Source organism: Carlito syrichta, unplaced genomic scaffold, assembly GCF_000164805.1.
Source record: "Carlito syrichta isolate Samal-C Ts95f unplaced genomic scaffold, Tarsius_syrichta-2.0.1 Scaffold111520, whole genome shotgun sequence".
Lineage (NCBI taxonomy): Eukaryota > Metazoa > Chordata > Mammalia > Primates > Tarsiidae > Carlito > Carlito syrichta.
In genome coordinates this window covers 277,454-301,402 of record NW_007055616.1, presented here as the reverse complement: position 1 = coordinate 301,402, position 23,949 = coordinate 277,454, and the positions used below count along the sequence as shown (strand labels likewise).

General features: G+C 38.7%; 1 protein-coding gene across 4 annotated transcripts in view; it reads left to right on the top strand.

Annotated features, from left to right (window-relative positions):
* THADA (THADA, armadillo repeat containing) overlaps window positions 1-23,949 on the top strand; it is a 355,753-nt gene that overhangs the window by 57,050 nt on the left and 274,754 nt on the right. For all 4 annotated transcript variants that reach the window (XM_008069947.2, XM_021718159.1, XM_021718154.1 and 1 more), the window contains exon 22: window positions 2,376-2,485. In XM_008069947.2, coding sequence (XP_008068138.1) covers window positions 2,376-2,485 — 110 coding nt within the window. The remainder of the gene's footprint in view (window positions 1-2,375; window positions 2,486-23,949) is intronic.

Genomic DNA, 23,949 nt, shown 5'->3' with positions numbered 1-23,949 from the left:
GACCTCATCTCTACAATAAATCAAAAAATCAGCCGGGCTTGGTAGCGCATGCCTGTAATTCTGGCTACTTGGAAGGCTGAGGCGGAAGGATCGCCGGAGACCAGCAGGTTGAGGCTGTGGTGGCCGGGAGCGGCTACTGCATTCCAGTCTGGGCGACAGAGTGAGACTCCAACTCAAAAAAAAAAAAAAAAAAAATTAAATGTTCAAAAAAATCTTTCTCCATAAAAGGGCTTGCATGTTTGTTTCAAGGTACATCTTTGAACTTTTATGTTACTGATCTATAAAAATACAACTGATATATATATATAATATATGTTTTATATTTACCCATCTTACTAAACTCCATTATTTTAATTATTTGCAAATTATGTGTAGATTCTATGTAGGTAATGTCATGTGAAAGTATACAAGTTTGCTTTTTTTACTTCCTGTCTTTATACTTCTTATTTCTTATTTTATTGGGCAGGGTAGGGACTTCAGAACAGAATCCAGTAGAAATTGTGAGAGCAGAAATCCTTATATTTTTCCTGATTTTAATGAAGATTAAACACACACACACACACACACACACACACACACACACACACACACACACTATTGTATGTTATGTTTACTTGTTGGTTTTTGTGGGTATTCTTTTTGAGGTTAAGGAAGTTTTTGTCTCTTCTAAGTTTGCCAAGAGGTTTTTTTGCTTTTAATTGTGAGTAAACATTGAACTTTATTCATAAAAGAGAAACAGACTGGAAGGAAATGCAATAAAAATTAATAGTTATCGCTAAAAAAATTATTTTATTATCTGGGCTTGGTGGCTAATGCCTGTAATTCCAGCACTTTGGGAGGCTAAAGTGGAATGATGTCTTGAATCCAGGAGTTCAAGACCAGCCTGGGCAACGAAGAGAGACCTTTTCTCTACAAAAAAATTAAAAAATTAGCCAGGTGTGGTGGTGCACACCTGTAGTCCCAACTGGGGATTCTGAGGTGAAAGGACTGCCAGAGCCCAGGAGGTCAAGTCTGTGCTAAGCTGTGATTGTGCCACTGTACTCCAGCCTGGGATTCAGAATGAGACCCCAACTTAAAGAAACAAAAACATTATTTTGTAAAGATATTATCCCAAAATAAAACTTTTTGTGAAGTTTAAGTAGCAATTCACTGGTATCTAATAGAAAGGCAGTTGAGTTGGAGTTTTCAGGGGACATTTCCATTTTAAAAATCAAATTTAAATATTATGTTTCTGCTTATTTTTATTTTTAAATTTTTTTGAGTTGAGTCCTCACTCTGTTGCCCATGCTGGGGTACAGTGGCACAATTACTACTTACTGCAGCCTCAGACCCCTGTGCTCAAGGGATCCTCTGACTTTAGCCTCCCGAGTAGCTGGGACTACAGGTATATGCCACCACCGCCAGCTAATTTTTTTTTTTTTTTGTAGAGAGGAGGTCTTGGTATGTTACCCAGGCTGGTCTCAAACTCCAGGACCTCAAGCATTCCTCCTGCCTCAACCTCCCAAAATGCTGCGATTACAGGCATAAGCCATCATGCCCAGCCTCTTGTTGCTTAAATTGACAGTCGATTTGACCCTGGTCTTGAATAAACCAGCATTTGTTCAATACTGTTATGTGCTAGACATTTCTATTTCCCCTAGACCTGTTTGTATAACTATTGTCACTTTGTGTGTTTTGCTGTTGGAGTTGAATGATATGAGCTAACAGAATTCACTGAGGTTTGTGAGGCTGGCAGAGGGAGGCAGGTCTAGCATAGCAGTTAAAAATGGTCAACTCTTGCCGGGCACGGTGGCCCATGCCTGTAATCCTAGTACTTTGGGAGACTGAGGCGAGCGGATTGCCTGAGTTCAGGGATTCAAGACCAACCTAGGCAGGTTGGTGAGACCTCATTTCCACAGTGAATCAAAAAATTAATTGGACATGGTGGTGCACGCCTGTAGTTCCAGCTACTTGGAAGGCTGAGGCGGAAGGATCGCCTGATCCCGGCAGGTCAAGGTCGAGGCTGCAGTGGCCGTGAGCACGCCACTGCACTCTAGCCTGGAGATTCCCACTCAAAAAAAAAAGGTGATCAACCCAGAGCCCCACTGTCTGAGTTCGTTCTGGCTCTACCACTTCCCTGCTATGTAACCTTAAATAAATTTCTTAGCCTTTCTGAGCCTCATTTTCCCCACTGGGAAGTAGAGATGATAGTCCTTATTTCATGGAATTATTGTGAGGATTAAGTGAAAGATGAAAAATGCTTAAGCACTACCTGTCACGTGGTGAGTGCTAAATGGATGGACATCTAGCCCTGAGTTCTAAACAATGTTACTGATATAAATATATCTATAAAAGTGAGCATAAACTGAACATTTGTTTTCAATTTTTTTTTTCAGGTAAAAGAAATAGGAAATTACTTTAAACAACACCTTTTACAATCCAGACACAGAGGTGCATTTGAATTGGCTTATACTGGTTTTGTGAAACTCACTGAAATACTAAACAGGTAAAACAGATATCCCTTTGTGTATGTTTTAAAAAGACTAAATGTACAAACCACATGCTTGGAGTATAATTTAGTTATGTCTTTTGATGTTTAAAAGAATAAGACTTGGTTAGCTACAAAGCTCTTGGAAGAAATTGTTTTCTTAGGTTTCATTGTATGACTTATTGCAGATGATTGAGTGAAATGTCCAAACCGAGTTGCTCTCTCATTGAAAGGTGATTTGAAGCAAACTCAAAAGATTTTGCTAAAAATAACTTTGAGATTGCTATTTCTTTTTGTTGAATGAAATAAATATTTTGTCTGTTTGAAAATTACTTGACGTCTGGAATAAAATAAGCCCTGCAATTGTTTGAGTTGCACATGTTACAAACAGAGGAAACGCTTAAGGATTTTTTTTCTTCTTCATAATTTTATCTTATAGAAATTTTTAAAAGATCAGTAAGTAGACCAAGAAGTATAAAATATTTTTTTTTCTTCTTACCTGAAAAACACTTAGGTATATTTCATATATTTAATCAAATGTAATTTTTTGACATAGTTACTGATAATTTCATCCATTCATATAATAGATTTCCTCCAAAGAGCTTGTGAAGAAACCTTAAATTACTTAATGACTAAGTGTTCATGGCAAGTGTTCTCTAAATAACAGGCAGTATTTTCCAGGAAAACATTTCTATCACCTGGAAATTTTCTGAAATGAAGCAGGGTTCTCCCAGCCTTGTAGCCTCAGCAAACATTTTATTTTGGGCTGTTAAGACATCTACTCCCTGAATATTTTTGAAACTTTTTTTCACACCCCAGGTAAAAACATTTTGAAAGTTATGAGGTGCACAAAATGTTGTTAAACGATAACTTTAAAAATGTCCCTGGCATTAAGCTGGTGATCTTGAGAGTATTTTACTTTCTCGAGTCTTTGTTGCCGATGGAGACATGATGTATGAATATTTTTTCTCACAGCAGAACATGCTCCACTATAATCGAGTCAATTAACAAAATATGTGTATGGATACTGGCTGTGTGCTTAATACCACTTGGTTTGGCGGATATAATACTTTTTTATAAAACAAAATTTCTGTTATTAAAGAGCTATGGTTTAGTTTGGGAAATAAGCAGAGATGAAATTTAAAATGTTTAACAAAAGCCATGTCTTGAGCACTGACTGGTCAGAACTAACACTGGCTCTGTGCTCTCAGCATTACTATATGTATGGGTATGGACGGATGTTGACTGAATACCAGCCTGGAAAGTAAGACCAACACACTTGGAAAAGATAAGACTGCCAAATTTGGGGTGAAATTTACAAGTCCTATAGGAATAGTAGAGAGAAAGCAACAGGGGTAGATTGGTAGGGCTTTGTGGAGGAGGTGGAATTTGTGCTAATGCATGAGTAAGGTTTAAGTAAATAGGAAGAAAAAGAAGGAACCATTGTCACTAAGCATTCAGAGGCTAGAATCAGTATTGATGTGAGGTGAATAAATAAGCCAACCTTCATGTAGTGGTGATATCGGTGGTAGGGTTAACAGGAAATACCAAACAAGTAGATAGACTGAGGCACAATTAAAGAGTACCTTGAAAATAGATTTGCTGTAGTAGGGATGGAGAGAGACATCAAACATTTTTTATCTGAATAGGTCATAGGAAGCATCATAAAATAGAGGAATAGCAGTGATCTGTGACTTAAGATCTTAGTTCTCTATGTATTCATTCCATTTATTGGCCTCTTTAGCCTTTGATCGCTTCATCTCTAAGGAAAAGAATATTTGCCCGTTGACAGATCTCTGACTTTTGTTGTATGGATCAAACAGCAATGACATCAACGACATTTTATACACACTTTTGCATTATAGAGTTTCCTACAAATATAAAACATTATGAGATTGATGTTGGTTGTGGGTTGGTGTGTAAAAGTAGTTTTTGGTTGGAGTGTTAGGTTAGATAGATTTTGATAACAGATTATAGCCTGGAATCAGTTATAACAATCTAGATCTGAGGTGATGAGGGCTTTCTTTATGATAATGACTCTAGGAATGGAGACAAAAATGTGGTGTTTTAGTTAACATCTAGCCCTATGTAAATGTAGCAACAACCACCCATGATGTATTGTGTGGTTAGAAGGAAAGCTGTGGGCACATTTGATTACATTTCATGACTTTATGTGTCAAGAATTATGGCAAGGCTCAACTGAGTGATTCTTCTCCTTAGTATATTTATTGAGTTCAGTTGCTGGCAGACAAACTGGCCACAGGGATGCAAGACAGCTTCAGTTACATTTATGGCACCTTGGTGGGACAAGCTAGAAGCCTAAGCCTAGTTGGGACTACATGTGGCCTCTCACTCAGCATGGCAGTCTTAAGTAGTTGAAATACTTATATGACAGCAGGCTTCCTCCAGAGGTAGTATTCCAAGAGAACCTGGCAGAAGCCATATGCATAGTCTTCAGATCTAGCTTTAGAAGTCTCATCGCGTTACTTCAGTTATATTCTATTAATTGTAAGTGATTCTTTAGGCCAGCCTGGATTTAATCCACCTTGTGATGGCAAAGTGGCAAGATCATATTGTAGAAATATGTGTGGATGGGAGATATTGTGCTGGCCATCTTTGAAAAATGCAGTCTGCCACTGGAATCAACTGAATGCAAATGATGGAGATCACCAGGGAGTTCACATTTGCTCCTGTGGTTTTAAGACCTGGTCACCAGAAAAATGGGATTGATGTTAACAGAACCAAGAAAACTGAAAGATGGAGTTGGCTTGATAAAGATGAATAAGTTTGTTTTGCATGTGTTAAGTATGAGATAATGATGGCATATTCTGGTGGAAATATTTAAGTCAGCTGTTGGAGATAAGGGTTTAGTTTGGGTGGTAGAACAGAAACAGAGATGTAGGTTTTTGAGTTGTCTCCAGAAACATCATAGTAAGATTGCAGTTAAAGCATAAAAAGAGAAAAGAATGGAGGACTAAGGAAAGAGGCTTTTGAGCAACTGGTTGAATGGTACAGTTGAAGACATTCCAAATAAATGAAATGGGGAGACTCTGGAAGGCCCAGTGCCGGGTATCTCAGCCACTCCTAATCTACTTGAAAGATTTCCTCATGACTGTCACTATTGGCTTTTAACCAGCCTGTTATGAGTTCTCAACTGTTGCTTTCAAACCAAGTAGTTCTTGCTCCCTTTGGAGACATTTCAAATCTGCTGAACGGAATGTTTTGCAGAGAACATCTTTACAGTGTGTGTGGCTTTCTTTTGTTTGGTTTTTATTTTTAAAAGAAAATTTGTTTCTTTTGGACTCCTTTTGAAAGTTTTTTATAAGCTCTTAAGTTATGAAGAAGTTGTTTAGGCATATAGCATTTTAAAAGTTTGCAAAAAGAAATCTGGGCGTTCGGAAAATCCACAGAGATGGAGGCCAACTGCTGGCTACCTCTTGAACTACAGCTGTGCTAAGGAAGGAAGCACTTACCGAGATTAATGGATAAATAATGGATAAATAACTGAAGAGTTAAACATGAGCCACAGTGTTTGAATTGGTTTTTAATAGGATTGTTCAAAATGTCTTGAAGTATAAACTGACTTCACTATTAAATAATCATGTGAGAAGAAATAGGAATGGGAGACATAATTCTTTCTGATAATCTTTTGAAAATAACACTTGCGACACACATACACACAAACAGTATGTTAAGTTAGTTTTTTGTAATCTGATTTTCTTACATCGTGCTTTCTATTTAGAATTTGACAAAATATTCATATTCTCTTTCAAAAACATAATTACTTGCCTTTGCATAATTAGCTACCTAAACATTTAATTGGCATGATTAAGTTCATTAAGTCATAACTCTAAATTCAAGTTTCTGATGAAATTCATGTCTGCTTGTTTATTCTTTATGGCTTTAGTATTTGAAGTCTTTTTTTCAATGAAAATGAACAGAATTCTAAACTAGGATGTTAAGTTGGGGAATCCAAACTTTAATTTGTTCAACCATAAATAAGGGATAAAATCATTGATTATAATTCTAAATATAAAAGGGAGATTTATGAGCTGATGTCTTACTTCATATATTTGAATAGTTCTACTTATTGAAATGTAGCTTAATTTATAAATATTTATTGCAATAATTACAATCATTTGCACATTATTGGCCTGAAAAAATGGATATCAACAATTGCAATGGAAAGAATAATATAAAAATGTATTTAAACTTTCATTAGGACCAGGCGCGGTAGCTCTGTAATCCCAGCACTTTGGGAGGCAGAGGCAAGATTGCCTGAACCCAGGGGTTTGAGACCAGCCTGGTTAGCTTGGTGAGACCTCATCTCTACAATAATTCAAGAAACATTAGTTGGGTGTGGTGGTGCACATCTGTAGTTCCAGCTACTTGGAAGGGCTGAGGCAAAAGGCTTCCCTGAGCCCAGCAGGTCAAGGCTGTGGTGGCCATGAGAGTGCCACTGCATTCTAACCTGGGCGACAGAGTGAGACTGTGATACCAAAAAAAAAAAAAAAAAAAAGCAATGGGAAATTTAAAGGATTTTTCTCCTTATGAAAGAATATGGCTCCCCAAAGTGACTTATCACTTATTCTTTATTAAATTATTAGTATTTCAAATAAAATTCATAGTATGCTTAATGAGAAATAAATGTATTACTTAGACACATTTGCCAAATGAAGTATGCATAAAAGTTTAGAAAAGACTGTATATTATTTTACTCAGAACTGAATGACTTTTCCCCCAAACCTCATATATTACATTCTACATTTATTTCTTGCTCAACTGCATATTTTTTTAGAGATTTAGTCTTTCATTCTCCAAAAAGGCAGGAGAAATTATCTTTTCACTAATATTTTTCAATTGAGCATAAAAAGTTTTCAGTTGAATTTGAATCACAGTAGCTATAGTTAACTGATGAAAGTTTATTTATTTATTTTTGAGTTGGAGTCTCACTTTGTCACCTAGTCTGGAGTGCAAGTGGCATGTTCATGACCACCACAGCCTCGACCCGCTGGGTTCAGGGAATCCTTCCGCCTCAGCCTTCCAAATAACCGGAGCTACAAGCATGTGCCACCATATCCAGCTAATTTTTTTTTTTTTTTTTTTTTTTTATTATAGAGGTGAGGTCTCACCAAGTTGCCCAGGCTGGTCTTGAACCGGTGAGCTCGGGCAGTCCTCTCACTTAGGCCTCCCAAAGTGCTGGGATTATAGGTGTAAGCCACCGCTCCAGGCCTCCCATTGCTATTGTGAACTAAAAGGATTTGGGGAAACCTAGAATATTTTGATGTTTAAATTCGAAGTCTTTGTTTCTTTGGTTTGTGATTTGTTAGTGATTCCTGAATCTTTGTTTTTATTTTTAAGCTTACTACATAGTTGAGTTAGATAATACATTTTTTCTGGACATTTGAACGCTTGTTTTTTAAAATTCTCATAATAATACTTTGTCATTTAGACACACTATCAGAGGAACCTTGTTGTCAGTGGGTAACCTCTAGCCCAGCTTTTATAGTAAAGTTTTAGAGCTTTTTTGATATTAATTTTTTCTCCTTGATTTCAGGGAATGATTATATTAAATATTAAGAGAACCAACTATCTGGTACATCCTTCCAACAACTTTTTTTTTTAATCCACAGTATCTTGCCCTTCTCCCCATGAGCCTCTGATTGGTAATTCAATTTAGATTTGGTCATTGTTATTATTGCCTGTGCCTGCAGCTGAGACTTCAAAATAGCCCCCTGATGTTTTAGCCTGCAGTAAGCCTCCACAATATTTGGTAGTGGGAGGGAGGTTAAGATGGCTTCTGTTGATATGTAGCTTTTTTACTGAGACTCATTTGGGCAAATCATTTTTCAGGCTTAAAGTTTCTTCATGCTTCAGGGTTTCGTTCCCTTTTTAAAATGTGCATATACATGCATGTAACCTTGCTGCACACATCTGTTAGTGTTTAGTTTAATTGAAATAATAAACATGAATCTTGAAATAATAAACATATTACTTAACCAAAGAATGAATGGAGTGGAGAATTTAGCTTATGAAATAATTAGAGATTGGAAAAATCTCTAAGTTAGAAAAAATAACCATACCGGAAGAATTTGGGGAAATGTAGGTAGCATTTCTCAGTTAACAACAGTAATATAACTATTCAGAACTCAATAAAAAAAAAATAGCTCTGTGTTGCTATACATAGTTGGATGAGACCATTGGAAAGCCACTTTGTAGTCAGGGAATCTGATTTATTGGTACAAAATAGTCTAATGACCAATTAGTTGGATATACAACATATGTAATTTGATTTTTGTCTGCAGATTTTATGCTTATCTTAAAATACTTATCCACTAGGAGTGAGATAGCTCTGTGGATAGAAGTTGGACTAATCTGTTTATGGAACAATAATTTGCTTCAGTGATCTGCTTAAGACAGCACAAAGGCCCGAACACCAGCTATAGCCTGGCCTGTTCATTTCTGTTACTTTGAGTAACAGCTCAGACCGAGCACTTAGCATAGGAAAACAACAACAGCAAAACTTTCTATCTCTTTCCTGTTAGCCTTTATTTATATATTTATTTATTTTTAATGAAAAAAATATGTATAAAAATTTTTTGCTCATTCTACAGAATGATTTTAGTTTCTGATTGGGAAAGTCTGGGGATTTCAGATATGAAAGATTGAGGGAAGTTGGATACATTTTTAGTAAGTTTCCTTTATAACTGGTAAAGTGATCTCATAGGAGTATTTTGTAGATTACTAACATTTACTGTGAATGAGTTGTTTATGATAACCTTGAACCTTCTAAGAAAGTCACAATTTCATGATGTACTTACAGGCTAAAGACACTGTGTATTTTGTATTGATTTGACGCTATGGTCAAATAAAACAAAAGAGCCTTCTGCCAAAAAGGATGTCTGCTCTTTTAGTGGAGAGGCATTCCCTAACAAAAGCAGGATTTTGGAATTCCCCGGCTGTCACTGGAGACTGCACAGAGTTGGCATAAAGAACCGAAGACTGCTTCACTTGGGAACCTTTCCCTTTTCCTTGCTGACCCCCGGATATTGTGTGATGAGGAACCAAAACAAACAACTGGGGTTTGCTGCATTGTTCTTGCATGGGTTCATTTTTACCTCTCAGTTCCTTCATTATCATAAACACCAACAACTCTGGAGTTTTGAAATTGCTTCCTTATAAAGTAATCTTTCCTTGCTGGAGAGTAGACAGAAGGTTTATTGAATAGTCAGACTCTAGGTAAGGCTATTGTGTTTCTTATAGGCGCAGTGACCTCAGCACTGAGCAGCCTTGCAAGTCCAGTCCCCCTTGTCTACACCTGGTTTGTTCAGTGTTGTCCTTACCTGAGGGCACAGCTAATATACAGCAACTGGCACCAACACTGGTTAGGCCTTATTTAATCGTTCAAGAAAAGATTTCTTGAACATCTATGGGGTGCCAAAAAAATGTATACATCAAAGAAAACATACACATTTTAAGAGATATTATCTATTACTTTTTGAAGTTGGACTGAGTTATGGTAGCAATGTGTATAGTACAATGTTTGCTCAAAAGATGTTGCTAATCAAATGAATGCTAGCGTCACCATGTGTTAGGCGGGAAAGTCAAAGAAAATGGCGGAAGTGCAGTTGTTGTTTAAGGAGCACAAGGCCATTTTGAAGAGGTATTTGACTTGACACCCCTTGATTTTTCCCTGGGGAGGGACATTAAAGGATGTGACATACTGTAGAAAACTGGCTACACTGGCGGTACTTTGGGAGGTGGAAATGGCATGCATGGTAATACAGGTGGTCATTTTGGCCAATGTTGCCCAAGCAGTAGTTTGCTGTAATCAGAAACGTCTGGACGCTGATAGTAACCACTTTGAGCACCTCTTGTAATTGCAGAAGTCACGCGTGACTTGCATTCATCTTGTTATTGGTATATATCGAGTATTAGAATGTTAATACAATGTTTTCCTTTCTTAAAATGTAGACATTTTTTGGTACCCTCTGTATAATGTGTCAGACATTGTGTTAGATGAGCTCTCTGACCACTGAAAGCGGGATATGGTAGGCCAGAGTCATCGTGAAACTGGAGACAGTTGCTCAGGTCTACACAGGAAACACTGAGCTCTGTGGAACAAGAGAGGCATGTGAAGACCCCAAACAAAGGACTCAGGACTGTGTGGGGCCATGATGAGATGTTTTGGGGACATTCTCATTAGGAGCTTTGGGCACTTATATATTTTAGGATTATTGCCTTCTCTATTTCCAGCAGTAGCCCACAGAGTAATGTCTCATTGAATTTTCAAAGCATTTTAATAATGATTTTATCTTCATCCTTCGACACTGAAAAAATCAAGTGATTTGTTCATACAACTAGTTGGTGGCAGAACCAGCAAGTGGCTCTGACTAGAATCCAAACGTTTTTCTGGAGCTTCATGGTGTTTGAGAGATTAGCAGTTCAACAAAAGTTTAGTGATCCCTGCTTTATATAAGGAATTGTGATAGGAAGGCACTATAGAGAATACAAATATTGGTAAAACATGGACCTTGTTCTTAGAGGAACTTCTAGCATAGCATTTAAAAAAAAAAGTGATGTACAATTCAGGATTAAGTACATAAGTGGTCATCATACAGATGAAGCTTGGACCTCCCATTGATCCTCACTTCATCTGGTTTGGGATCAGGTACCCTACAGCCTAGCATTTTAATCTTTGGGAGTAGATAAGTAAGTTAGATAATTTATAAGGCAGAAATTAAAGACCAAGACAAAGGCCCACTTACTAAACTGTCTATCCCAGGTGATGGGAAGAATTGTTAGTGCCAGTAACAAAAAAAAGCAAGGCAAGAAGCAGGGCCTGCTGAGAGGAAGTCTAATGCCATGTTGAGTCTGAGATGGTGTTGGGACGCTGCCTGATGAGGTTGCAGACAGTTGGAAATACAGGTCAGGGGATTGGGAGAGGGGTCAGGGTTGGAGATAGGGTGACCTGGGACTCCCCCAGTTTTTTAGCATCAGAAGTCCAGCATTCTGGGAAACTCATCAGTGCCATGCAAACAGAGACAGTTGGTCACTCTGGCTAGAGGTACATGTTTGAAAGTCAGGCAAACAGGAAATAGCTGAAGCCATCGGTCTGGGGGAGCCTTCAGAGAGGAGGGAAAGGGTTCTAACTTTGACTTAAATGTTATATCTACTGTTAAAACTCAGAAACATTGACCATATGAAGCCTAGATTCTACCTCACGTTCACAAGTATACAAACCTCAGTTAAAATAACACTTTACATGAATCTGAGCTATACTTGTTTTGAACCCTATACTTGATTTTATTTTTGAGTCTTAGAAAAAAGTTATCTCTTGGGGTAGCATTTAGGGTAATGGAGTTGATTTTGATAGGCTGGCTGGGGATATCAGTAGAAGTTATCTGAGTGCTCTGACCTTGGTATGTGGAAGTTTGCTGAATGTGTTTATACCTGTTTCAGGAAGCTGAGCGACCTCCATCTGCTGGCTCTAACGGGGCACCTCTTGTCATTGGAAAACACTTTTGTTTTCTTTTCTAGTTATGTCATTTCTTTGTCAACCTGGTTTATTAGAATGGGACATTCAACGGACTCGGTAAATAATGTCATTCATTTATTCAACAAATATTTATTGAACTTCCTATTGGGTGCCAGGCCCTGTTCTAGTGGCTGGGAATAGAGAAATGGACAGGACCGAGTGTGTCTCTGATACACAGAAGCTTTTATTTTAAAGGAGATAGAGAAAATAATAAGATTAACCATCTGTCAACTGTAGGTATTGTGATTGAGTTTGGTGGTAAGGAAAAGTTGCTCTTTCCTCCTAGACCTAAGAACTAGTTCAGCTGAGGCCTGAATGACAAGCAGCAGCAACTTTCTTGGGAACAGCTTTCCTGGCGATGAGACTGACCAGTGCCAAATCTGGGATATGTTAACACACTGGTATAGGATGAAGCGGAATGAGATTGTCCAGATGTGTAGGGCTTTGCGAGCCAGGGGCAGGCTTTGGATTTTGTGCTCCCTGAAAATCTTTTTGTCATCTGAGAGTCTCCAACCACATGAATATAAAAATAAAAGGTCTTTTGGGAATTACAAACATTAATGGGTATGGCCCCGAGTAAGTAGCTTTAGGTTTATGAACAAATAAAGCACATATGTGTGTGTGGTGGAGTTGCATGACGAGGTAAGGGAACTGATGGGGAAAATGAGAAACTTCATGAATATATAAAATAACTGAAGATAAAATTTCTATTCCCAGAAAGTATACTATTCCTCTCTATTCTGCCATTCTCTTCCTCCTGACTCTGTTCCTATCTGTGCTTGAGACCTGAGATCAATTTGTTCAGTATCATAAACAGATGATTTTAAATTAGTGCATGGAATATTTTTATTACAGGCAGCTAAAAGCTTTGCTTTGCAGAACTTTGGACTTGGGTGTTTTGAGAAAAATGGAATTCCTCATAAGAACATTAATATGGTAGGAGTTTGGGAGTGATTCTTATGTTGTCAGATTATCTTTCCTTCTAATTTCCTGAAAGCCTTGCTTTTTAAATATGTAGATACGTCCATATTTTCAGTTTCCTCTGATTTCACCTCTATGGGAGAATACAGCTCTTCTGTCTTTGTATTGTGTTTTAGACCAGCATTAATTATTCCCTCTCCCTTGGTTGCCGGTGTATCATTTACTGTGATAGGTACTGTGCAGAGCTTTAGGAATCTAAAAGTGGATTATTCTGAGTAACCAGTCTGAGTTTGTTATTGTTGAAATTATTGTTTATTACTGTTTTTATTCAGATGATGGTGATGACTGAAGATATGGGACTTTAGGAATCTAAAAGTGGGTTATTCTGAGTAACCAGTCTGAGTTTGTTATTGTTGAGATTATTGTTTATTACTGTTTTTATTCAGATGATGGTGATGACTGAAGATATGGGACTTGAGTAAATGCATATCATTTACTTTGTATCAAGGTTAGGGACAAATTCTGGTTGTGTCCCAAAAACAAGCTTATTTTTTTCTTCGCATTATTTGAAATTACTTAAATGGTCAGCACATGAAAAATAAGAAAAGAGAAACCAAAAACCATAGTAAAGTCAAAGTTTATTAGCAATCAAAAAATAGACAGTTTTTTTTAATTGATAGGTGCTTAATAGATCCTTTTTGACAATGCAATAATGAACTTTTTTTGCGACACAGTTACTTAATTTGAATGGATTTTCACTAGGAGTTGTTCTTAAACCTAACAAAGCGAAAGTTTGTGTTTATGGGGAAGGGAAAAGATTTTCTTCTTTCTTGTGCTAAAAACCTTTAGTGATAGCAACTTGGTAAGTAAATTATTATTTGGTAAATAAAGATAAAGCTTGCCCTTACTCAGTTGAGATTATGCACAATTCATTTCCTGGCAATTGGGTCTTAATACTTTTCTGGGAATTTAGCTTCCTGTGTTGGTTTTAAATGTACTTTATATTTTAAGGTGAAAATAGCTGCTTTGTGTTTGCAGGTGAAATAATGTCTTTAGGCCACCAAGAATCATTCAGTTAATGTAAGAAAACAATTTCTTAACAGCAGTAAACTTCCCCAGCTCCCCAAGGGAGTTGGAGTACCTGCAAAACGAATGAGACACAGTTCTCTTCAAGTCACTCACAGATGAGTTGTCTCCTGAGCAGATTTTCTATAGGATAGTTTAATTTTCCAGCTAGTTTTCCATTCATATCACCCAGTTTATTAAGAATGGCTTCAACCCCTACCCCTGTGGTAGATGTTCAGGAATCGAAACCAATCTGAAAGGTATCCCAAATAAAACATGATTTGGACGGTACTATCTTAAAAACAATATACCCTGGTAACGCATTCCAGAGCCACATGAAAACACTTTCTGAATTATGTGCCCTTGGGAATTTTTATTCTACTGTTCTGTTTTTAGGGCATAGCATAGTGCAAAACAACTGCTAGGTGCTTAGTAGATCCTTTTTGAAAATGAAATCATGACATTCACTGAAGCAAATAATAGAGAGTATCTTTATCATGAGCCAGATCAAAGCCAAATGTGTAACTGAGCATTCAGGGAATGCTTGAAAAATGCCTTTTTATTAAGCAAGTGCTGTGGTGTCAATTTATATTTTAATTTACTTTCAGCCACTCACTTGCTGTGTAATCTTGGGCAAATTATTTAACTTCTCTCCCCCTTACCTTCTTTCTTTACTCAATTTTTAAAAATAGTGTGAACTGCCGGGTTCGGTGGCTCAACCTGTAATCCCGTGCTTTGGGAGGCTGAAGTGAGTGGATTGCCTGAGCCCTCGGGTTCGAGACCCGCCTGGGCAACTTGGCGAGACCTCATCTCTACAATAAATCAAAAAATTAGCCGGGCGTGGTAGCGCGTGCCTGTAGTTCCAGCTACTTGGAAGGCTGAGGCGGAAGGATCACCAGAGCGGCCACTGCACTCCAGTCTGGGTGACAGAGTGAGACTCCAACTCAAAAAAAAAAAAAAAAAATAGCATGAACTACTTGAGCATGTTGGAGGGTATAGTGAATACTATAATCATTAGTTGTTTAGCCACCTGGAGAATACCTGGAGGTATTCAGGTATTCAGGATGTTAGATGTGAAAGTCCTGAGAGACATGGACTTATAGTATTTAAGGAACATCAGGTAAGTCATTTTTGAGTGAAGTGGTTGTGAGCAAGGGAACGAGTTGTAGAAGATGAGATCAGAGGGGTAATGGAGACTGTACTGTCTAAGACATTGTGTCCAGACTTTGGCTTTTACTCTGAGTAAATGGGGAGCCATTGGAGGGCTTGTGAACAGAGGAGTGACGTGATCTGACTCTCTAAAAGGATAGTCTTATTGCTATGTGGAGAATAGATGCTAATAGTGAAAACAGAACAGCTAACAGGTTACGATATTACTATACTTCAGGAAAGAGATGGTGGAGAAAATAAAAAGTGATCTGAATATGTAATTTGGAGGGATATTGACAGAGTAGATATGGTAGTTGAGAGAAAAGATGACTAAAATTTTTGGCTTGAGTTCCTGAAGAGATAGATTTGTTATTCATTTATTAGGATGAGGGAGAGTAGATTTGTGGAAGAAGACTAGGAGTTTAGTTTGCGGTGTCTAGTAGTCACCTCATGGAGACTACTTTGGGTTTACTTAACTTCGCTGAAGTACATTCTTTAGAATTTCTTTTAGTGAGAGTTGCTGGGAGGCCAACGTACTATTTGCATATTTCAAATTGTCTTTATCTTACCTCCACTTTCAAATGTAGTTTAATGGGGTATAGAATTCTGTTTGGCAGATATTTCCTTCAATGCTTTTCCTTTTTTGAGTCAGAGTCTCATCTATCGCCCAGGTGGAGTGCAGTGACATGCTCACAACCGCCACAGCGCCTCAACCTGCTGGGCTCAGACGATCCTTCTGCTTCAGCCTTCCAAGTAGCTCGAACTATAGGCATGTACCACCCATGCCCAGCTAATTTTTTTTTTAAATTTATTGTAGAGAGGATGGCTTGCCATGTTGCCCCAGCTGGTCTCGAACCCCTGAGCTCAGGCAATCCTCTCACCCCCGCCTCCCAAAGTGCCGGGATTACAGGTATGAGCCACCGTGCCCTGCCTAATGCTTTTCTTATTGCCAATGAGAAACTTGTCTTTGCTACACTTGATGTTCCTTTGTAGATATCCTATTTTTTTTCTTTAAATCACCTGAGGTTTTTAAATAGTTTGGAATGTATTTTTGAATTTGAGGCGTTATGATTTTCTTCAAAAGTGGAGAATTTTAAAATATTATTTCTTTTAAGTATTTTTTCCCAATAGTCATTCTATTACTGCTTTATGTAACTCCTATTATATTTATGTTGAATTCTCTCAAACCATACTGTACACAAGCATACACTTATATATACTTTGTACTTTTGTCATTCTGTATGCTATTTTGGATAAATTTCCCAGTAAACTGTCTTCTAAGTCACTAATTCTCTAGAATTTATCTTGCTGTATGTATATTTTTTCATTTCTGGTATTTCTAATATCTTTATTTTTATATATGCCTGTTCTTATTTCAGTACAATCTGTTTTTCTTTTTTCCTTTTTTTTTTTTGAGTTGGAGTCTTACTCTGTTGCCCAGACTGGAATGCATAGCACGCTCACGGCCACCCCAGCATCAACGTGCTAGGCTCCGATGATCTTCCCACTTAGCCTTCCAAAGAGATGGAATTACAGGTACATGCTATCACACCTGGCCAATTTTTTTATTTATTGTAGAGATGAGGTCTTGCCAAGTTGACCAGGCTATTCTCAAACCCGTGGGCTCAGGCAGTCCACTCACCTTGGCCTCTCAAAGTGCTGGGATTATGGGCTTGAGCCACTGTGCCAGCCCAGCCTGTTTTTCATGATTTCTTGCTCTTCTTTTTTCTTTTAAGGGACAGGTCTCACTCTATTGCCCAGGCTGAAACTTGGTGGAGTGCATAGCTTACTGTGGCCTTGACCTCCTGGACTCAAACGATCCTCCTACCTCCTGAGTAGCTGGGACTATAGGCATGTGCTACCTCTCCCAGCTAAATGTTTCTTAAATAGAAGTTATTCCTTCATTTATCTCTTGAGTCTACTAAGCATAGTTATTTTAAGTTCTTTTTCAGGCTGCTTCATAAAAGTTAGTTTCATATGGAGTTATGGTTTAATTACTGATTACTTTCTAGATTGTCTCTTCTTCTTCTTCTTTTTGTTTTGTTTTGTTTTGAGTCAGGGCCTCACTCTGTTGCCCACGCTGGAGTGCAGTGGCATGATCATGGCTCACTGCAGCCTCAACCTCCTGGGCTCGGGGCAATCCTTCCACCTCAGCCTTCCAAATAGCTGAAACTACAGGCATGGGCCACCATGCCCAGCATGTTTTAAAATTTTTTTTGTAGAGGTGAGGCCTTACTGTGTTGCCCAGGCTGGTCTCAAATTCCTGGGCTCAAGTGATTCTCTCGCTTTGACCTCTCAAAGTGCTGGGATAATAGGCGCGAGCCACTGCGTCCAGCCCCAGGTTGTCTTTCTTAATGTAAAACTTATTTCTGTATTTTGAATTTTGGTTTTCTGACTATAATTGGGAGCCTTTTGTCTTATTTACTTACTCTCTCTGTGCTCATTCCTGTCTGTCAGAGAAACTAGATTAGATACTGGTGCTTTGAGTCTCCCACTCCACAGTGATATAAGGGACATTACAGATCAAATCACTGAATCTGGTTCAGAGGCTCACTGTGTCCATGGCTTTTCCTACTGCTACAACCCCTGGGCAGTTCTGGCATTAGTCCTCTTTCAGTCTCTTTTTATGAGAGAATGACACCGAAATTCCTTTTTATCCTTAGGAACTGACTTCTGGGCTACCACTGCTGTTTCTAAATCTATAATCTAGTGGATCTCTGGTATGAGCACACTCATTGCTTTACCTTCCTATTAGTTTTACTCAGATAATTATCTTGTTCTTGAACTCAGCTGTTTTGGGGGTTTCTTTTTTCTTTTTGGAGTCAGAGTCTCACTCTGTCATCCAGGTTGGAGTGCAGTAGCACGCTCATGGCCACCCCAGGCTCCGTCTGCTGGGCTTAGGTGATCCTTCCACCACAACCTTCCAAGTAGCTGGAACCACAATCGTACACCACCATGTCTGGCTAATTTTTTGATTTGTATTAGAGACTAGGTCTCGCCAAAGTTGCCTAGGCTGGTCTTGAACCCCTGGACTCAGGCAGTCTTCTCAACTCTGCCTCCCAAAGTGCTGAGATTACAGTTGTGAGCCACTATACCCGGCCGGTTTTGAGTTTCTATTTGCACATTTGGGGTATTATTAAAGCATATTGCTATGTGTGTTGTCAAAATGGAAACCCAATGATTTCATCTCTGTCACAAATTCAGTTGAAACTCTTTAAAACTTGTAAGGCCAGGTGTGGTGGCTCACGCCTGTAATCCTAGCACTTTAGGAGGCTGAGGTGAGAGGATTGCTTGAGCCCAGGAGGTTGAGGCTGTGGTGAGCCATGATCGTGCCACTGCATTCCTGGGCAAGAGTGTAAGACTCCAACTCAAAAAAAACCCTTGCTTTTTTCAAAATAATTTTAGAAATAATTATTAGAAAAAATACTAGAAATATTATTTAGCAGTAATTTTAGAAAGTGACCACTAAACATTTATTAACACATTACAAGAATAAATTCATTTAATCCTCCTAATAACCTTCATTTTATAGAAGAGGGAAATGAGAAAATTGAGACATTTGTTAACTTACCTTGATGATACAGCTGTTAGGTGACAGAGAAAGGATTGTAAACCAGATAACGTGGGTCTGTAGTCTGTGCTCCTAACAACTGTGATGCTCTCTCATCTATGAGTTGGGAAAATAATGTTCTCACAATGTGCTGCAAGGATGATAAGGTGTGAAAAGCCTGGAGTTGTACCTGACCTAGAACAGATATTTAATAAATGTTTGTTTTTCTTTCCTTTGTGGCAGGCAGATATTTTCAGTGTCGTAACTTAAGCAAAATTTGTAAGTCGATTTTGTTTAAAATACAGTGTGCTTTGCTTTAGTAAAAACGGTGAGTGATCTGTTATTGGCTGAGGTAGCCAGCCTGGCTGGGAGAGATGCAGAGTTGAGAAGGAGGAAAGTCAGAGGAACAGGATCCGGTGGCAAAGTCCAGACTGGAACCCTGACAAGTGAAGAATTCTGCAGAAAAGCTAGTTTGATCCTGGGGAATTCCAGAGCAGAGCAAGGAGGTTTGGACTAGAGGGTGGAAGCTGGTGCCTTGAGCATTTCCCAGAGCTCCTGAGGTTCCTGGGTCCTTGGCACTAGGCAGAGACCACATTGTTGCCTGCCGTGACCTTATAGAACATTCTTCTGGGTGTTGTTTTCAAATTCCCCAAATTAACAAAGAGCATTTGGTTCTTAGTATGCAATACTGAAGGGAATAAACAGCCCTGGTGAACTTTACAGTTACTCCAGCCAAGAATTGGAATCAGGAATTGCCTCTGGGGCCTTGCTTTAGCTCTTTCCCCAGTCAACTCCTTTGTCCTCAATCCCACATGTGGGCTTTCCACCATTTTGCCTACACATCCTCCAAAGTCTTGCTTAAATCCCACCTCTTCCTGACACTGTGCTGATCCCTGTCTGCTTTATACTTCATAGTTGCTTTAAGTAAATTAGAAACTTAGAGAGGAAAGAAAGGTCTTTGAGATGCAGTATTTGGAGGAAGTTTCATTAATTTGAATGAGTAAGGCTATGTGGAGACATAAACAAATGCTTAGTTGGGAATTTGGGGTGTGCATGTTTGTGGCATGTGGGTGTTTGTGTGTCATATGTTAGTGTGGGAATTAGCAAAGAGGACACGCTTACTAGAACAGAAAGTCTTTTTTGGAATTTGAAAAAATTAAGGTTAGATTTAAGTAGGAGACTTGGGTTCAGTCTACAGGACTTTCAAGCTAGGAGAGTCTGATCAAGATGGGAGAGGAAACCAGGCTCGGTGGCTCACACCTGTAATCCCAGCATTTTGGGAGACGGAGGTGAAAGGATTGTCAAAGCTCACGGATTTGAGACCAGCTTGGGCAACATGGAGAAACCTCATTTCTACAATAAGTAAAAAAAAAAATTGACCAGGTGTGGTGGCACATGCCTGTTAGTTGCAGCTACTTGGAAGGATCGCCTGAGCCCAGCAGGTCAAGGCTGTGATGGCCATGAATGTACCTCTGCACTCCAGCCTTGGTGACAGAATGAGACTCTGACTCAGAAAGAAAAAAAAAAGATGGGAGAGGAGTTAGATCAAGATCTGGTTAATAGTCAAGAGCCATTGTGAGTTCTACAAGGAAGGGGATGCATGGTGAGATAGCCCACTCAGATCTGGGATTCATTTTTTTTGTTTTGTTTTTTGTTTTTAGAAAGTAGGATTTATAGCCAGGCTCGGTGGCTCAGCCTGTAATCCTGTGCCTTGGGAGGCTGAGGTGAGTGGATTGCCTGAGCCCACGGGTTCGAGCAACTGGGCAACTTGGTAAGACCTCATCTCTACAATAAATCAAAAATTAGCCGGACGTGGTAGCGTGCACCTGTAATTCCGTGTAATTGGAAGGCTGAGGCAGAAGGATCGCCGGAGCCCAGCAGGTTGAGGCTGCAGTGGCCAGGAGCGGCCACTGCACTCCAGTCTGGGCGACAGAGTGAGACTCCAGCTCAAATAAAATAAAATAAAGTAAATTTAAAAAAAGAAAGGATTTATTGAGAGGACAGAGAAGTCCCACAGTGGGAGGGTACCTGAAAGCGTTGCCCCATTGGTTGGTTTTGCTAGAAGCTCTGTGTGCCCACACCAGGGGTCCAGGAGAGCCTACTGACAGGGCTGAGGAAGATTCCAGAACTGGTGTTTAGAATACTTGTGTTTCAGTGCACTTGGTAGGAAATTAAGGAAATAGAAAATACCTCTCATCTTCTACAGTTCTATTTTCCCTTTTGTTTTATCTTTTTCTTTTTTTTTTTTTTTTGAGGTGGAGTCTCACTCTGTCACCCAGGCTGGAGGGCAGAGGGCAGTGGCATGCTTATAGCCACTGCATCCTCGACCTACCAGGGTCAGGCAATCCTTCCATCTCAGCCTTCCAAGTAACTGGAACTACAGGCACATGCCACCATGCCCAGCTTATTTTTTGATTTATTGTAGAAACGAGGTCTCACCAAGTAGTTGCCCAGGCTGGTCTCAAACTGCTGGGCTCAGGCAGTCTTCTCACCTTGGCCTCCCAAAGTACTAGGATTACAGGCAGGAGCCACCGCACCCAGCCAGTTTTCTCTATAGAGTGAATATTTACAGAAGACTTGACCTTGTGCTGCAGCATTAGCTATACACCATTTCTGAATTGCTCATGATCCTGTGGTAGGGAAGAAAATGCAACTATAATGAAATCCATAGTTAATATTAGACTAAGTAGTTTTTGCCTTCTTTACCGCTATGATTCTAACTTTTTCTTGGGTTAGATTACAAAAAATGACTTTTCTTTTCCTTGCTCACTCATTGTGGAGTAAATTAACCCAAAGATGCTTTTTTTCTTTTCTGCCAGCGAAGAAGGAAAGAAAGAAGGCGGTGACCCATGGCTGTGTCATTAGCACTTAAGAAATTACTCTGAGGAATTTGGATTTCAGGTTTTGAGTGGGCAACTGTGTGAGAACGATAACAAGCCAGCAATGTTAGTAATAAACTAGAGAAATTATTTCATGAACCATAGGCATTTATTTTAATTTTAAAAAAGTTATGAAATCCAGTGATTGGGAGGTAACTCCAGTGCTTAAAAATATAAAAGTGTAGGAAGATTATTTTTATTATGAAAAATTTCAAACATAAATGGTTGTGTTAGAGTGTATATCACGTATATTTAAAAATTTGAAGACTAATACAATAATCGCCTTTACTCCATCATCCAGATTCAGTAGTGATCAAAATTTGCCACAATTGCTTCATCTGTCTCCTTTGATCATGGTTTGCTAAAGTATTATAAAGTACATCGCTGATGTATGTTACTATGCATCTCAACAATGCCATAGGCACATTCTTGATGTCATCCAATATCCAGTACATATATATATTTCTTTTATTACCTGAAAGTATCTTTTTACATTTGGTTTGTTCAAATCAGGATCTAAACAAGACTCTTATGTTGCATTTAATTTGTTTGAATCTCTTGTAATCTAGTGGTTGAGATTTTTGATAGCTGGTTTGGGTGACTGGGGGTGGAAGGGTGAAAGGAGAAGGGGTGAGGTGATGGATTTTAATCCATGCTAAAAGGAAACTTTTAAAATCTCAGAGTCTGTTGGGAGGAAGGAGATGCGCTTGGAGTATTAATATTTATAGCTGAAATAATATTTTTTAGGTTCATGTCAAACTCTTAGATGTCTCCTTTAAAGTAGTAGTATTTATGTATGCAGTAAGTCCCCTACATATGAACCTTCAAGTTACGAACTTTAACGATGCATATGTGGATTTCTTTGTGTATTGTTTCTCTTCACCAGGTGTCAATATAGCCTTTAAATACATACAGTACTATATAGCCAACTGTGTTAGTTGGGTACCTAAACTATCTTTGTTGGACTTACAACAAATGGACTTATGGATGTGCTCTTGGAACTGAACTCATTTGTATGTTGGAGACTTCCTGTATTTTATCCTGTGTGAAACATACAGCTAAATTTGAGTTGCTATTTGGAATGTTTAGTCAGAAACTGAAACTGTCTATTTTATATCAAACTGGAATAAAGGAAAACAAATCCCAAATGTGTTTCTAAGAGATCTAATTCTCACAACAAATTGGATAGCAGTTATCTTTCTGCAGAATGTCTTCCTTAATTGTAAATATAGTATTTTTCCTGTGCACTTTATCTGTTTATTTCTATATATTAAATCCAGACACTGTTCTTCCAAGGTAATTGTGTCTTCCTCCACTGAATTTGCTATTTCTTGAGAAAATGTTACATAATCTAGTAGGACATAAATTTTTTTTAAAAACTTTTTTAAATGAAATCATAATGACTGAGCATGGTGGCTCACACCTGTACTCCCAGCACTCTGGGAGATGGAGGCGAGAGGATTGCCGGAGCCCAGGGGTTTGAGACCAGATTGGGCAACTTGGTGAGTCGTCTCTACAGTAAATCAAAAAATTAGCTGGGCATGGTGGCACACGCCTGTAGTTCTGGCTACTTAGAAAGCTGAGGTGGAAGGAACTCCTGAGCCCAGCAGGTCTAGGCTGCAGTATCTGTGAGCGTGCCACTGCACTCCAGCCTGAGCGACACAGTAAAATTCTCACTCAAAAAAAAAAAAAATATTCTTAAGTACTCTAAAATAACACTTAGTGTAATAGAGCAGAAAGTCTGATGAGGTGTTCAAATAACTTTAAAACATTTATGGGCTTGGCGTGGTGGCTCAAGCCTGTAATTTCAACACTTTGGGACGCCGAGGCGAGAGGATTGCCTAAGCCCAGGGGTTCGAGACGAGCCTGGGCAACTTGGCGAGACTTTGTCTCTACAATAAGTCAAAAAATTAGCTGAACGTGGTAGCACACACCTGTAGTCCCAGATACTTGGAAGACTGAGGTAGAAGGATCACCTGACCCCAGCAGGTTGAGGCTGCGGTGCTTGTGAGCATGCCACTGAATTCCAACCTGGCCGACAGTGTGAGACTCCACCTCAAAAAAAAAAAATGTATGCCTCTTCCCAGATAACTTGTTTTCTTAATTCTCTGTAGCATCTGGTTGAAAATTTTATTTGTGGTAAGCTACATTTTGAGAGAGAAAAAAATGATTACTAAAATAGTTTAAAATGTGTTTGCTTTGAGTATGTATCATCCCTATACATATAGAATATAAATTATAGTATACTATAAAACTGCATTCTGTTTGTTGAAAATGTTCAGTCTTGTGGTATAAAGCATCTATGAGAACGTTCTGTTCACCCTTCTTCAGAACGTTTGGAGTGTAGATGTAAGCCTACATAGTAAAATTTGTTTTATAG